Source organism: Rhinatrema bivittatum, chromosome 10, assembly GCF_901001135.1.
Source record: "Rhinatrema bivittatum chromosome 10, aRhiBiv1.1, whole genome shotgun sequence".
Taxonomy (NCBI): domain Eukaryota; kingdom Metazoa; phylum Chordata; class Amphibia; order Gymnophiona; family Rhinatrematidae; genus Rhinatrema; species Rhinatrema bivittatum.
The window spans coordinates 65,598,049-65,610,473 of record NC_042624.1 but is presented as its reverse complement, the minus strand read 5'-3'; the positions used below and the strand labels follow the sequence as shown (position 1 = coordinate 65,610,473).

At 44.2% G+C, this 12,425-nt stretch overlaps 1 protein-coding gene across 1 annotated transcript in view; it reads right to left on the bottom strand.

Annotated features, from left to right (window-relative positions):
* LOC115099797 (laminin subunit gamma-2-like) overlaps positions 1–12,425 on the bottom strand; it is a 31,936-nt gene that overhangs the window by 1,788 nt on the left and 17,723 nt on the right. Inside the window, exons 6-11 of the mRNA XM_029617646.1 lie at positions 9,879–10,001; positions 8,664–8,853; positions 5,516–5,628; positions 3,925–4,143; positions 1,883–2,065; positions 950–1,195 (exon numbers count right to left, since the gene is read on the bottom strand). Coding sequence (XP_029473506.1) covers positions 950–1,195; positions 1,883–2,065; positions 3,925–4,143; positions 5,516–5,628; positions 8,664–8,853; positions 9,879–10,001 — 1,074 coding nt within the window. The remainder of the gene's footprint in view (positions 1–949; positions 1,196–1,882; positions 2,066–3,924; positions 4,144–5,515; positions 5,629–8,663; positions 8,854–9,878; positions 10,002–12,425) is intronic.

Sequence of the window (12,425 nt, the reverse complement as noted above, 5' to 3'; positions counted from 1 at the left end):
AGTCAGGCAGCGTTCCAGAGGCCTTGCTCTTCAGGCTATGGGAACGCTGCACAGAGCTCGGCTTCTGTCCTTCAGGTCACTCTCATCTCCCTCTCTGACCTCAACTTGTGTCCCCCCACCTCAACTCAATATATGCAAGTCCTGAACCCACCGTCCCAGCCACTGTGCAAGGAGGAAAAAAAATCTCAGCCTCACCCACTCTGGGCTCGTTTTCCCCCGATTAACCAATATGGACTCAGCGCCATCAGTGTACACGCAGCTCTGCAGAGAATTCACAACTCGAGCGCCCGACTACAAACTTCATAACTAGGGACCTTCGTTCTCAGTTTTTATTGTATTTTCCCCAGGAATTTTCAGGGTTTATTATAACGAACAAAAAAAAAAGGGGAGAAAAATCAGTGCCAACAAATGAGTCATTTGTTTTCCCCACTGATTTTTCTCCTATTTATCTCCCAGGGAAAATAAAATTAAAACTGGAAACAGTTCCCTACTCATAATCTAGGAATGTTTGTTATTTTTAAATTATTTTAAAAGAAAACCAGCTAACCAGTTCGGTAAGGTGGACGCCTTTTTAAGATTAGAAAATGTTTGAAGATGGGAAAAACCTTTGGGGTTACTGAGGTCTTTTTTTTTCTCAGGCAATAAGGGGACAATCGGACAGTGCCTGAGGAGTCGTAAACAAAGATCCTTTAACCATTTAAAAAAGTATCGTCTTGACCCAACTTCTTGACTTCTTTCCTTTTGACTAGTTTTACTGTTGGAGGGCTAACACATTCTTCCCTTTCTACTTTCTGTTCTTGTATTTTGAGGTACAGGAAGGAATAAGTATCCCCGCATCAAACAGAGAGTCTGGGGCAGAGCTGGCGTCAGAAGTCAGGGGGGCTCCTGATCTGCGGCGCATTTTCTGGATCTACAAGTCACAGAGAGGGTGTTCCGCCTAGGGCTGTACCTCGGCACTTATCCGCAGGGTTGGGGGCCAGAGGGTTCCCCACGAAGCCACCTTTGCAGCGGTCACAGTAGAAGCCGCCGGTATTGTGGATACATTTCAGGCACTCCCCCGTCAGTGGGTCGCAGTTCCCTGAGGCCTTGGGGTCAACATTGCTATTGCACTGGCAAGGCTGACAAGGTCTGAGGGGGCCATTTTCGCCAAGGGGGTCCCCAAAATACCCATCAGCACAGAGATTGCAACGATCACCTGGGGAGGAAAGAACAAAGAGAGACCTCACAGTCATTATCAGCAAGAGGAGGGACTGGCAGCAGCGGACCCTCTTCCTCTGCCCTGCCAGAGAAAAGGCAGTGCGAGCTCTGGGGTGAGCTCTCCAGGTGAGCCCAGGACCGAAGGCATGAAGGACAGCAGAGTACGAAAGGGCAGGAAGGGAAGCTGTAGGAGCGTTGTCGGTGAGCGGGGCAGGAGGAGGAAAGTTTATCCCACACTATGGAATAGCTCACCTGAACATAGGCAGGAGTGCGGGACTATGAGTTCCTGCCCCTTGGCACATTCGCTTCTGTCAGAACAGGTATTACCTGTAGATATTACAGTTTCCATGCACTAGGAAACCCCTTCCAACATCAAGCCTGCTTGGGGCACCTACAGAGGGGGTCTGTGAGGAAAAGGCAATGACTGGGGACTGAGAAGCATCCACAGGGACATAGGTGATGGGGCAAATAGGCTGACTGGATGGATCAAGGGTTACTTATCTGCCAATAACTATTATATTACTATATCCCGTAATATATCTAGAAACATTCTGTATAACCCCCAGATGTAGCAAATATGGTAAATTCTAATAGTATGGAAGAGCTCCATGAACCCCAGGTAACAACACCCTCTCCTCTAAAGTCCCCTGGGTGAAAGTCATGCTACCCCTCTATTGTCCCTTACCAGTGATTCCAAGGGGGCAGTTGTTGCAAACAACCTCCTCCGTCGCGGGTATTACTGAGCAGCCAAAGCCATTCTGGCACGGGCAGCGCCGGCAGATCCGGGGATCCTGGGGATCATTGTAAAATCCTATGGGGCAGTCGGCACAGTCCACTTCCAAATTCTGGTCTCCCGAATAACAGTCACCTATGAGGAAAAAAGGAGATGGTGTTAATCTTAACACTCCAGCCAGTCACCTTCCATCCCTGGTACTACGGCACTATACCCTCGTCATCCTAGCACGGTGATCAGGAACATTGTCCACTCTTACCCCGTTACCCTGCAACCGGTCTACACAGAACAACAAATAAAGGATCAGCAGAAAACAAGCTGTGGGAAGGTGCTCAGCCCTGGTCTTCAGACAAAAGTGCTAGCATGTGATGCGTTGCGGCCCTTTAAGAAAAAGTATTCCAATCAATTTTTTGTGTAAAACATTTCGAAACTGTTGTAGTTTGGTATAAAATCAATGGAACAACGGCTGCAGGAAGAAAGTTAAATAAACAAAAGCAGTGGTAGTAATTTTCACAAATAAATGAAAGAACACTAGACAGTAGGGATGTGAATCGTTTTCCATATCGTCTTAACGATAGAAATCGTGTGGCAGGGCAAGAAAATCGTCTTAGGCACGATTTTTTAGTTAAAAAATCGTTAAAAATCGTTTTTTCCGATTAGTGCGCACTAACTCGAGTTAGTGCGCACTAACACGATTTAACGATTTTTAACGATAAATCGTTAGAATTTCTATTGTATCGTGTTCTATAACGATTTAAGACGATATAAACATTATCGGACGATAATTTTAATCGTTGAAAAACGATTCACATCCCTACTAGACAGAACAAATCACTATTTTTGGAAGTCACGGAGCGTAGAGAAGAGATTGGTCTGACCCAGCACGGCAAGCCTTAGGTTCTTGTGTCTCCAGATACATCGGCCTCTGTGCACGAGTCAGATACCGTTCTCTTTGTTTTGGACCATTCGGGCTGTGACCCTGTGGGCCAGGACACTGAATCAGACATCAGCACCAGCTAAGATTTTCCTTATCTTCCCCTGAGGCAGGCGAACCACCAAAATATTGGTGGACAGTGCGATTTCATTATGGGCTTTACAATAAGGGACTTATTTTTGTGAGCAAGACATTAGCATTTTCCATAATCCTGTGAACTAAATACCAGGAGCTCCTGCTGCTTTTTTTTTTTTCGATTACTTGAAATAATGAACTAATCATAAATTGTTTAGAAACTAATGGACTGATGCGCTAGTATACTGAGTGAAATTAATTAAGTCGACATAAGTGAATGAATATTAGGACACCGCTTGTTTAGGAACTAATGAACCAGTGATTTAATATTTCTTAATGTACTTTTTAATTTCCTTTTACTCTTTATTAATTGGATTTTTGTTATTTATTATTTTGGTGGCAGTGTTCCTTGCTTTCTTTTTCCTAAGGGTTATACAATTAATGTTCCTTTCCCTAAATTCCCAAAAGTGAAAAGAAGCATGTATCATGAGTTCCTCATTTATTTTATTTTATTTTAATTTCTCAACTGTTTACATTTCTTTAAGGCTGAGCATCTACCCAAACTTGTTTTCATATTATTCTATATAGCCAAGAACCCCAGAACGCTGTACATCTAAACCCTATCCCCCACGCCACATTTAACTCCGACTCGCTATATATATATATATATATATATATATATATATATCCAAAGCCCATCCCCCTTACCAAATCACCAGCTAACTCCAGCATGCTGTACAGCCAAACCCATCCTCTTTGCCCAGTCACATCTTCACATACACCCCTTTATTCTATCACATAACCCACCCCTTTTATCTCAGCACTGTCATATAACCCAACACCCCCTTGTCCTATCACTATAATCATACAACCCAACATCCATTGTATTACTATTTCATATAATCCAGCCCACCCTCATCCAATCACTGTGTCATAATTCAGCATTCCTAAGCCTAGAACGACAAATTCTCATGGTTTTGTTTACCAGTGTCTGGGTCACAGACCCCGCCACCTTGACAGCTGCACGGCACGCATGTGCTGAATGGTCCCAAGCTGGTAGATTCCCTCTTGTAGCCAGGAGCACATTTCTCACAGAACTGCCCATGGTATCCAGTAGGGCAGTTGCACTGCTCCACCCACAGTGCCGGAGGTCCAGAGCCGGGGCGAGCAGACACAAGGGTCACGTTATCCAGGTACCCTGTGGCTGGAAGATCAGACAAGAAAGGAGGAGCTTTGTAAAAAGAAATCAATTTGATATCCAAAGCTTTTTTTTTTTTTTTTGCATGAATAGAGGTGTCGAAGGCAGGCACAAAGAATCCAATGTAATAAGACAGCAGTAAAACTTTTCTTTCCTGCCCCGCTGCTCCTCTCCTCACTGCTCAGGAAGGATCATTTTCATACGTCCCGCATAACTTAGTGCCACAAATATGTGCCTAAATTATACCAATTTTCAAAGCAGACTGACACACATAGGTCTTCTTTCAAAATTATCCCCCCCAAAAAAATCCACCCTGTACAAGTTACTCCTGCTCTTTGGTGTGCACAATCTTTTCCTGTAAATTTACGCACAAATGGTCAAACTTTACAAAGTGTGTGCATAAAGTCCAACACCCCCCCCCCCCTCCACGCCACCCCCAGGACTGCCTCTGCTTGATGCAAGTAAAGTTATGTGCAAACAGAAAATGGGCATGCAGGTTTACCCACACATCCTGCGTGCAATCTGGTAAAAGGCCAGATCCATGCAAAACACACCGTTTTATCCACCAAAGTCATAAGAACATAAGAAAATGCCATACTGGGTCAGACCAAGGGTCCATCAAGCCCAGCATCCTGTTTCCCTTTGGAAATTGCCTCCATAATTTATTTGTAAAATGAATCAGAATCTATTGCATTTGCCCAGGCTCTGAAAGTCGTGTCATTTTTATTTATTTAGTGTGCACTTAGCTCATGCCTTTTCATTGGTAGCTCAAGGTAAGTTACATTCAGGTACTGTATTTCCCTGTCCCCAGACAGCTTACAGGCTACGGAATGAATTTTCAAAAGATTTTACGCACATAAATGGCCTTTTGAAAATTGCTACTTCTATGCGCATGAGTCTTTTGAAAATTCACTTCATGGGGTAAATGTTTGAAAAGGGTTTACCCGCGTAAATGTACTTTATGGAAGTAAATGGACTTTTGAAAATTGCTAGAATATGCTATTTTCACTCATGTAACTCCTTTGAAAATGCACTCCTAAGTTTGTACCTCGGGCAATGGATGGTGAAGTGATTTGCCCAAGGTCACAAGGAACGTCAACAAGATTTGAACCCTGGCTTCCCTGGTTCTCAGCCTGCTGCTCCAACCATTGGGTTACTCCTCTGCTGCACAAGGTGCTTATTCATGTCATGTGTTCAACCCATCTGAACCAAAGCTCAGCCAGACCCACTCCAAGGAGCGTCAGCTGAGGCTAGACATTTATCTCTGTAGCAAGTTGGTGCCCTCTAGTGGTCAGAAGTAGGTTGGCTAACATGAGGTATAGGAGGGCAGGAAGGGGCACTGGAGCAGCTCTCGGCTTAAGGGAGAGGTCTCACTTACTATATTCTCCGTAGGTGGCTCGGATTTGAAGCATGGTCAGGTTTCGGAGTAAACGGCGGAACTCAAAGGAGCTCAACTGAGGGCTCCATTTATTGTCTGGCTGATCACTTAACCTGCAGAGAGATAACAGACATAGACATTCTTCAGTTAACAGCCTGGGGCTTATCTTCCGCTTTTCTGTTCTCTTCCATATACCCATCCTCTGGCCTAAGAATCTAATTTCAGCCCCTCTATTATACAGGGCCTGGCACACTGGCTCACTAAGCATTCACTTTAAGTTTGTCTCTCATTCTCTCCCTAGACTGTAAACATAGCAAGGAGCCAATTCACTATTTTACATTGAAATTAGTGCATGTTCTAATAAGTGCTTTAATCATCAATTAAATTTACTGGTCAACTCTTTGGTCATGGCCACTCTAAAACTCAACACAGTCATATATTAAAAATATGCAAATGAGGGGAAAAGGAGCACAGTAATTCTTTTCTCTGTATTTACGGACCTACCAACTATGGAGAAAAATTTTGGGTGGCCTGCTTGCTGCTCAAAACTTTGCTCTAGGGAATAAGGTGGTATTAAGGGACTAGTGCACCGACCTGGGGTGCTAACTCCTTAACTACCACCACCACTTAACCAACTCCAATCCCAATACTGGGCTCCCCACCCAAACCTGATCACAGTCCTCGACTTCCCACTGACCCCTCAACCACCGGCCAGATCCTTCATCTGTATCTGGACACAAAACTTTTCATCCCCCTCTCTACTGCCATAGTTTTCTCCCAAGGTACACCAAGGCTCCTTGCAGCCTCTCCCCACCTTGCCGGTAGGAGAAGAGCTCGTCAACTCTTTCTGGCTCTACATTGCTTCTACAATGGCTCATTCTCTTGCTGGCAGAGCATGGGGCCTGTGGAGAGCAATGGGGAGTGGGGGAGCACTATGGCTGAGAGGGGGGGGGATTACTGGTGGATGTGGGGAATCGAGCTAGTGTCCAGATGGGAGAGAGGAGTATGGGATTGTGGTTGGGATCAGGGCTGGTTTGGGGGGGGGAGGGGGAAGTGTTATGGGATGGTGATCAGGATTAGAGGGATTGGGGCTGTATTATGAGGGAGGAAAGGGTTCCCATGTGTGCCGGCCGGGCATTTTCCTATATGAAGTGACCCTGTTAGTTTGGACCAGTGAATGTAGGGAAAAGGATGAGGCTAGTGATCATTAGTTTGCTGAATCAGGCAAAAAAGCTTACATTAACTATCAAGTTACAATTGAAAGATAACCTGCAGTAAGCTCTCAAATTTAATGTGGCTGTGAATTGACCCCTCACTACTACCACTTATCATTTCTACAGCTCTTCTTGAGGTACACAGATCTATACAAATACAAGTCCTTAGGAGCTGAATTGTAACCTCCCTTCGGGGTGACAGAGGGCCCAATCACAGAGGTATTGCGACAAAAAAACCCCCAAAAGATTGTTTAAAGCTCTAGAATCATCACAGGGAAAAAGAACAAACCAGTAAAATATTGCACTAAAACCCATAAATATCAGCACACTACTGCTCACAAGTCATAGAGTCAAAGCAAAAAGAAAATATCCATTTATATTTAATGGCATCGGTGGTGAGTATTGAATAATGAAGAGATGAGATTATTTTTTTTCTTGGTGGACATTATGTGGTCAATACTCAGAGGCATTTAGAACATTTTGTCACAAAATGGGAAAAAACCTTAGCTGGATAACTCATAAGTTATCCAGCTAAATGATGACTTTTGAATATTTTGGGCACTTATCTGGCTAAATTATAGACAGAAAACTCATTATCTGTCTAAAATGTATGTGGATAACATAGGGGCATTCAGAGGCAGAGTTAACTGGCTATGTTATACAGCCATATCCGATATTCAGAATTAGCCAGATGCTCCGGTTGTGCCAAAGAGTAGTCCTAAAGTTTAAAGATAGCCAACTATATTCAATAGCGCAGCTGCACCACTGAATATCCCTCCAAAGTTAGCTAGCTAAGTTTATCCAGCTGCCTTTGCAATCTGACTAGTGATGGACAATTACTCCCTAAATTCTGATGCTTATTGAAAAAAACAATTATTTGGCTGCTATGAGGTCCAGGAAGTGGTCCCTGGTTATGTCTGAGTTCAGCATTCTTATTTTAGTGCTTTCTTTTTGTTTTTTTGATCCTGGGATCTTCATTCACCGCTGTCCAGGGATTTTTCCCCTATATTATATCCCCTCCCAAATTACTTTAGTCCCAGTCATTAAGGGGGTAATCTTCAAAGCTATTCGAGTACATAAAACCTGGTTTCAGTAACCTGGGGCTGAGTGAGTGTAAATGTAAGATCATAACCTGCTTACATCTGTACTTTAATATGAACTAAACAGAGGCCTTCCAGAGGGCAGAGTTAGGGGAGTAGATGGCATACGCACACGTTTGTTTTATTTTAACATGTGCGCGTGTTAGTGTACATGCACCAGTTACAACACTGCGAAGAGGAGGTAGTAATTTTACGCAACTGAATGTGCGCAGGACTCGGCCCAATTACCTGAATATTTTCAAAGCGAACTTAAGTGCCTAAGTTTGCTTTGAAAATAGCGGGTAACGTCTGCGTGTTCAATGTATGATGTACTCGCAAATGCCGCTGCGCGGGCTATTCCAAAATCACCCTGAAAAAGTGTCAGTCCTTGGCCGGGGTGGGGGGTGGACGTACACCAGAGCTCCTCCAGGTGTCGCCATTGTGCAATGACTATGACCCCCCTTCCCCCTCCCCTCCTCCAAGAATGATGAACATTTATTTATTTATTTATTTATTAACTTTTATTTACCGACATTCGTGCAGCACATCATGCCGGTTTACAAAGAACTCAGGTTTTTTTTAAAACTCCTTTTTTTTTTTTTAAATTTCAATTTAATTTTTATTGGCCACTGCAATCGTATAAAGCAATAGCAGTGACAAAGTACAGAAGAAACAAACATGAAAAAAAAAACCAACTCTTTTCACATGCAGAAGTCCTAACATTTAAAATTGTTTGTCCTTCCCAACCCAGAAGGTTTTCCAGATTTCCCTCAGGGGTGGCAAGGGTGTGACTGGAAGTTACCACCTCTGAAGAGTCAGGAGGTGCCCCGCTTCAAGAAGCCTCCCTCTCCTTACCTGAACGTGTACGTCTGGGTGATGCCACAGGGAAGGGTGCTTCCAGCAGGCATCAAGGGAGCAGTGACTCGCAAACCAGCACCTTCCAGCACTACATCGTGGGCTGACGGACGGCGCCCGCCACGGTCCACCCGGTAATCGAAGGACAGAGCCTGGCCGTAACTCAGCTGCTGGTCCCCTAGGAATTTAGCTGTACAGAAAAAAAAAAAAAGGGAGACAGCACCCCCTCTCAAAAGTCAGAAAAGAAATGGAATGAAACCAAAAGTTAAACTGCCACAGATATTTAAAGTTCACAGATCTGCCAGCCCTAAACGTTTGCTTCGAAGATTGATCATTTGAAACATGATAAATGCTACTGGTTGTCCCTCATGTCATCACATGAGCCATTAATCAGAAAAAAAAACCCCCACACACATACACACTCTCCATAGTCATGAACCACTAACCATACAACACACATACACACACACACACTCTCCACAGTCATGAACCACTAACCATGCAACACACATACCGAAATCTCGATTCAGAGTCGGCTCAGTTCATGATCAACTAATCATACAAGCCTTACAACTCTCACATCTCCCAAATCCTCTTCATCATGGAGTACCAGCTCATGGTCCTTTAGATAAAGTTTAACTCTTTTCCCTCCTATCCCCTAACCACTAGAGACAAGCCTTCCTCCACACATATCTCCCAACTGCAGGAGGCAAACAGACATTTGCTGCAGAGAGCAGAGGTCCTGAGAGAGTGAAGAAGGGAGAGGGAGTGCACGAGAGGAGCAAGCGAGGGAGCAGAAATGGCAGAGAGTGAGGGACACAGAAAGATAACAGAGATTCCTGACAAAGAGGGAGTGAGAGCTCCAAGAGGAGAACGCTGAGAGGACCTGATAAAGAGTGAATGAGAGGAGCAAGCGAGAGAGCAGAAATGGCAGAGAGTGAGGGAGACAGAAAGATAAAGATAGAGATTCATGACAAAGAGGGAGTGAGAGCTCCAAGAGGACAACGCCGATAGAGAGGGCCTGATAAAGAGTGAACGAGATGGAAGTGACAGAGACTGACACAAGAAGCAGAGGACTAGATGGGGAGATGGTGAGAGAGAGAGAGAGAGAGAGTTCAGGAGCTGTGTGGTAGGTACAGTTTGGGGGAATCTCCCCTTCTGGCTATTTTTCTCCCTAAACCTTTTGAGATCCCAACCAGGTGTCTTGCCCTGTACCTGGTGCAGTGAAGTAGATAGGGTCGGCATGCCTGGCTACCGCATACACATCGTGATGGCGAGGGGACCAGTGAAGCTGTGCGGGGAATCCTTGTTTCTGGACTGCTCTCCAGCCCTCCAAATCTGTGGAATGAGAAAAAAAAGAACATGTCTTACCCGTTAAGAATTGGTAGGGAAAACTGAAGTCAAACCAATTAAAAAAAAAAAAATTCAAGGGACTGAACAGAGAAAGTTCAGGTAGCCACAGTCCTTATAGTACATTACTAACCAATTGAATCCTCCAGTTTAGAGCTTTTCAAATCCAGTCCATGAGAACGTTCAACATCTCTGCTTTTTGTGGTCCCCAAATTATGCAAATTAAACTGCTTTTTATACCAGATATAGCTCATGAATACCAATGTTGCTGAGGGCGAAAAAATCTGAACAGATCACCCCTATCGCAAAATCTCTGCACTGGCTTGTAATACTTTACCAGACTAGGTTCAAAATTCTGGTGCCGGCCTTTAAGGCCATCAAAGGCAATGCACCGACCTCTCTCACTCTCTGTGCTCTTTACCCCAAGCTTGTTTAGCCATCCCGTTACCAAAGGAACTGCACCTCACAGGCAGCAGAGAGAGAATCTTCTCCAGCTCTAAGCAACCCCTGCTACTTAACATCAGATTAGCTCCCAACTTTCAGAAAACTACTAAATGCACAGCTCTTTCAAAATGGCCTTTTAACCGGAAGCTAAAATACGGCTCGCCAGAAGAAGTGGTTGAAATGCTGCAGCAGAAACTGCCATCATAAAAGTACAGTCCTGTACCCTACAATTTTTCCCCAACCTGTAACGTATTGCACCCCATCCAGATGTAACCTTGGAGCTAGCAACTGATATCATCTGATAGACCACTTGGACTCAGTCATCTAGAAAATAAAGCCCTATGTGCGCCGAAGCAGGGAGATATGCGCAGAAGTTGGGCCAGCGCACGCCGCGTGGATTTTAAAAAGCGTGAGAGTCCGCGCACAAAAATATTTTTGCGAAAAAGGGGCGGGGCGGGGCTGTTGCTAGATTTCTCAGTGAAATCTGCACATAAGTATTTATGTGCACAAGTGCACGCCAGGTCCCCCCTACCCTACCGCGTAACTTTACACCTGCTATGGATGGCACGTAAGTCCTGAAACAAAAAGAGTAAAGAGCTTAGCAGGATTTTAAGGGTTGGGGCCAACAGGGTAAAAGGTAAGCTAGTTAACTGGGGGAAGTCCTATCCTTTAACTGGGCAAACTGGGAACAGACTGGGGAAACTGGTAATTGGGTCAGCGCGCATATCTACCAAAATCCCTCCACTTACGTGATAGAGGTGGCATTTGTGCACGTCCATATAAAGCACTGCGCACATGTAAGCACGTTCAGCCTATTTTATGTCACGCGTGTATGTTATAAAATGGCTGAGTCTATTGGCGTGAGCTGGCATACGCATGTACATGTGTACCCGTGCAGCTGATTAAAAGTTACCATCATACTTTGCACCTTACCCACTCATCACCTAAAAAGACTACTTGGATGTACAGCAGAACTGCTCTTAATCCACTTAAACCCTATATCTCTCTGTTTCCCCTGATGCCATTACCTCATTATGCCTTTCCAACTACTTCCCTGATTACACCTCTCTCTTTACCTTCACCTACTGTGTCTTATTCAATTACGACCCTGATGTGTTATTTCATTGTATATGTATAGGGATGTGTATACTGCCGATTAGAGTTGAACTTGCTGTAACTCGCTCTGAGTTCTTTTATTGGAAAGCCATGCAATAAACAAAGGATAATGATGACGACAATTGTAGGTATCCTGAAAGCCAGATCTATTGAGTGCTCTCAAGAAACAGATTTCATACCCATTGCTACCTAATCCAATTAAATTATTGCATTAACAAATAAATGCATTTTTTGTGAGGTAGGTGCCCTTCTGCTACGGCTGCCATGGCAAAAGGGCCTGGTCACAGGTCCAAGACCAGAAAGCAGACCATGGCTGAAAGGTGCCAACAGGATAACTGCTCCAAAGTAGGGATGTGCATTTAGTGCATTTTAATGCGCACTAAATCGAGTCAGTGTGCACTCAAACGAAAACAAACAAAAAAAAACAACCCATATAATAAAAATAAATGAAACTAAAAATTAATATTTTTTTGGCTGCACATCCCTACTCAGACGCTAAGCAGCTCTCTAATTGGTCTAAGAGTGACAGAAAAACAAAAAGCAACCACAAGGCACATGGAAACAGACTATGAAAGCAGGTAAGGACCTTGAGATCCATCTAGTTTGCCCGTTCTCCTTGCTGCTGCAGTGCCAGAGACAACAAGTGATTGCTTGTTTTTAACTTTACCCCCACGTCTTCATAAGCAGAAATTCTCTGTGCTTATCCCAGGCTCCCTTGAATTCTGTCTCAATTTCTGTCTGCATCACTTCTACTGGGAAGGCTGTTCCGGGCATCCAACACCTTTTCCACAAAGAGATATCTCCTAACGTTGCTCCTGGAGCCTCATGCTGCCACCTACAACATTCTTTCCT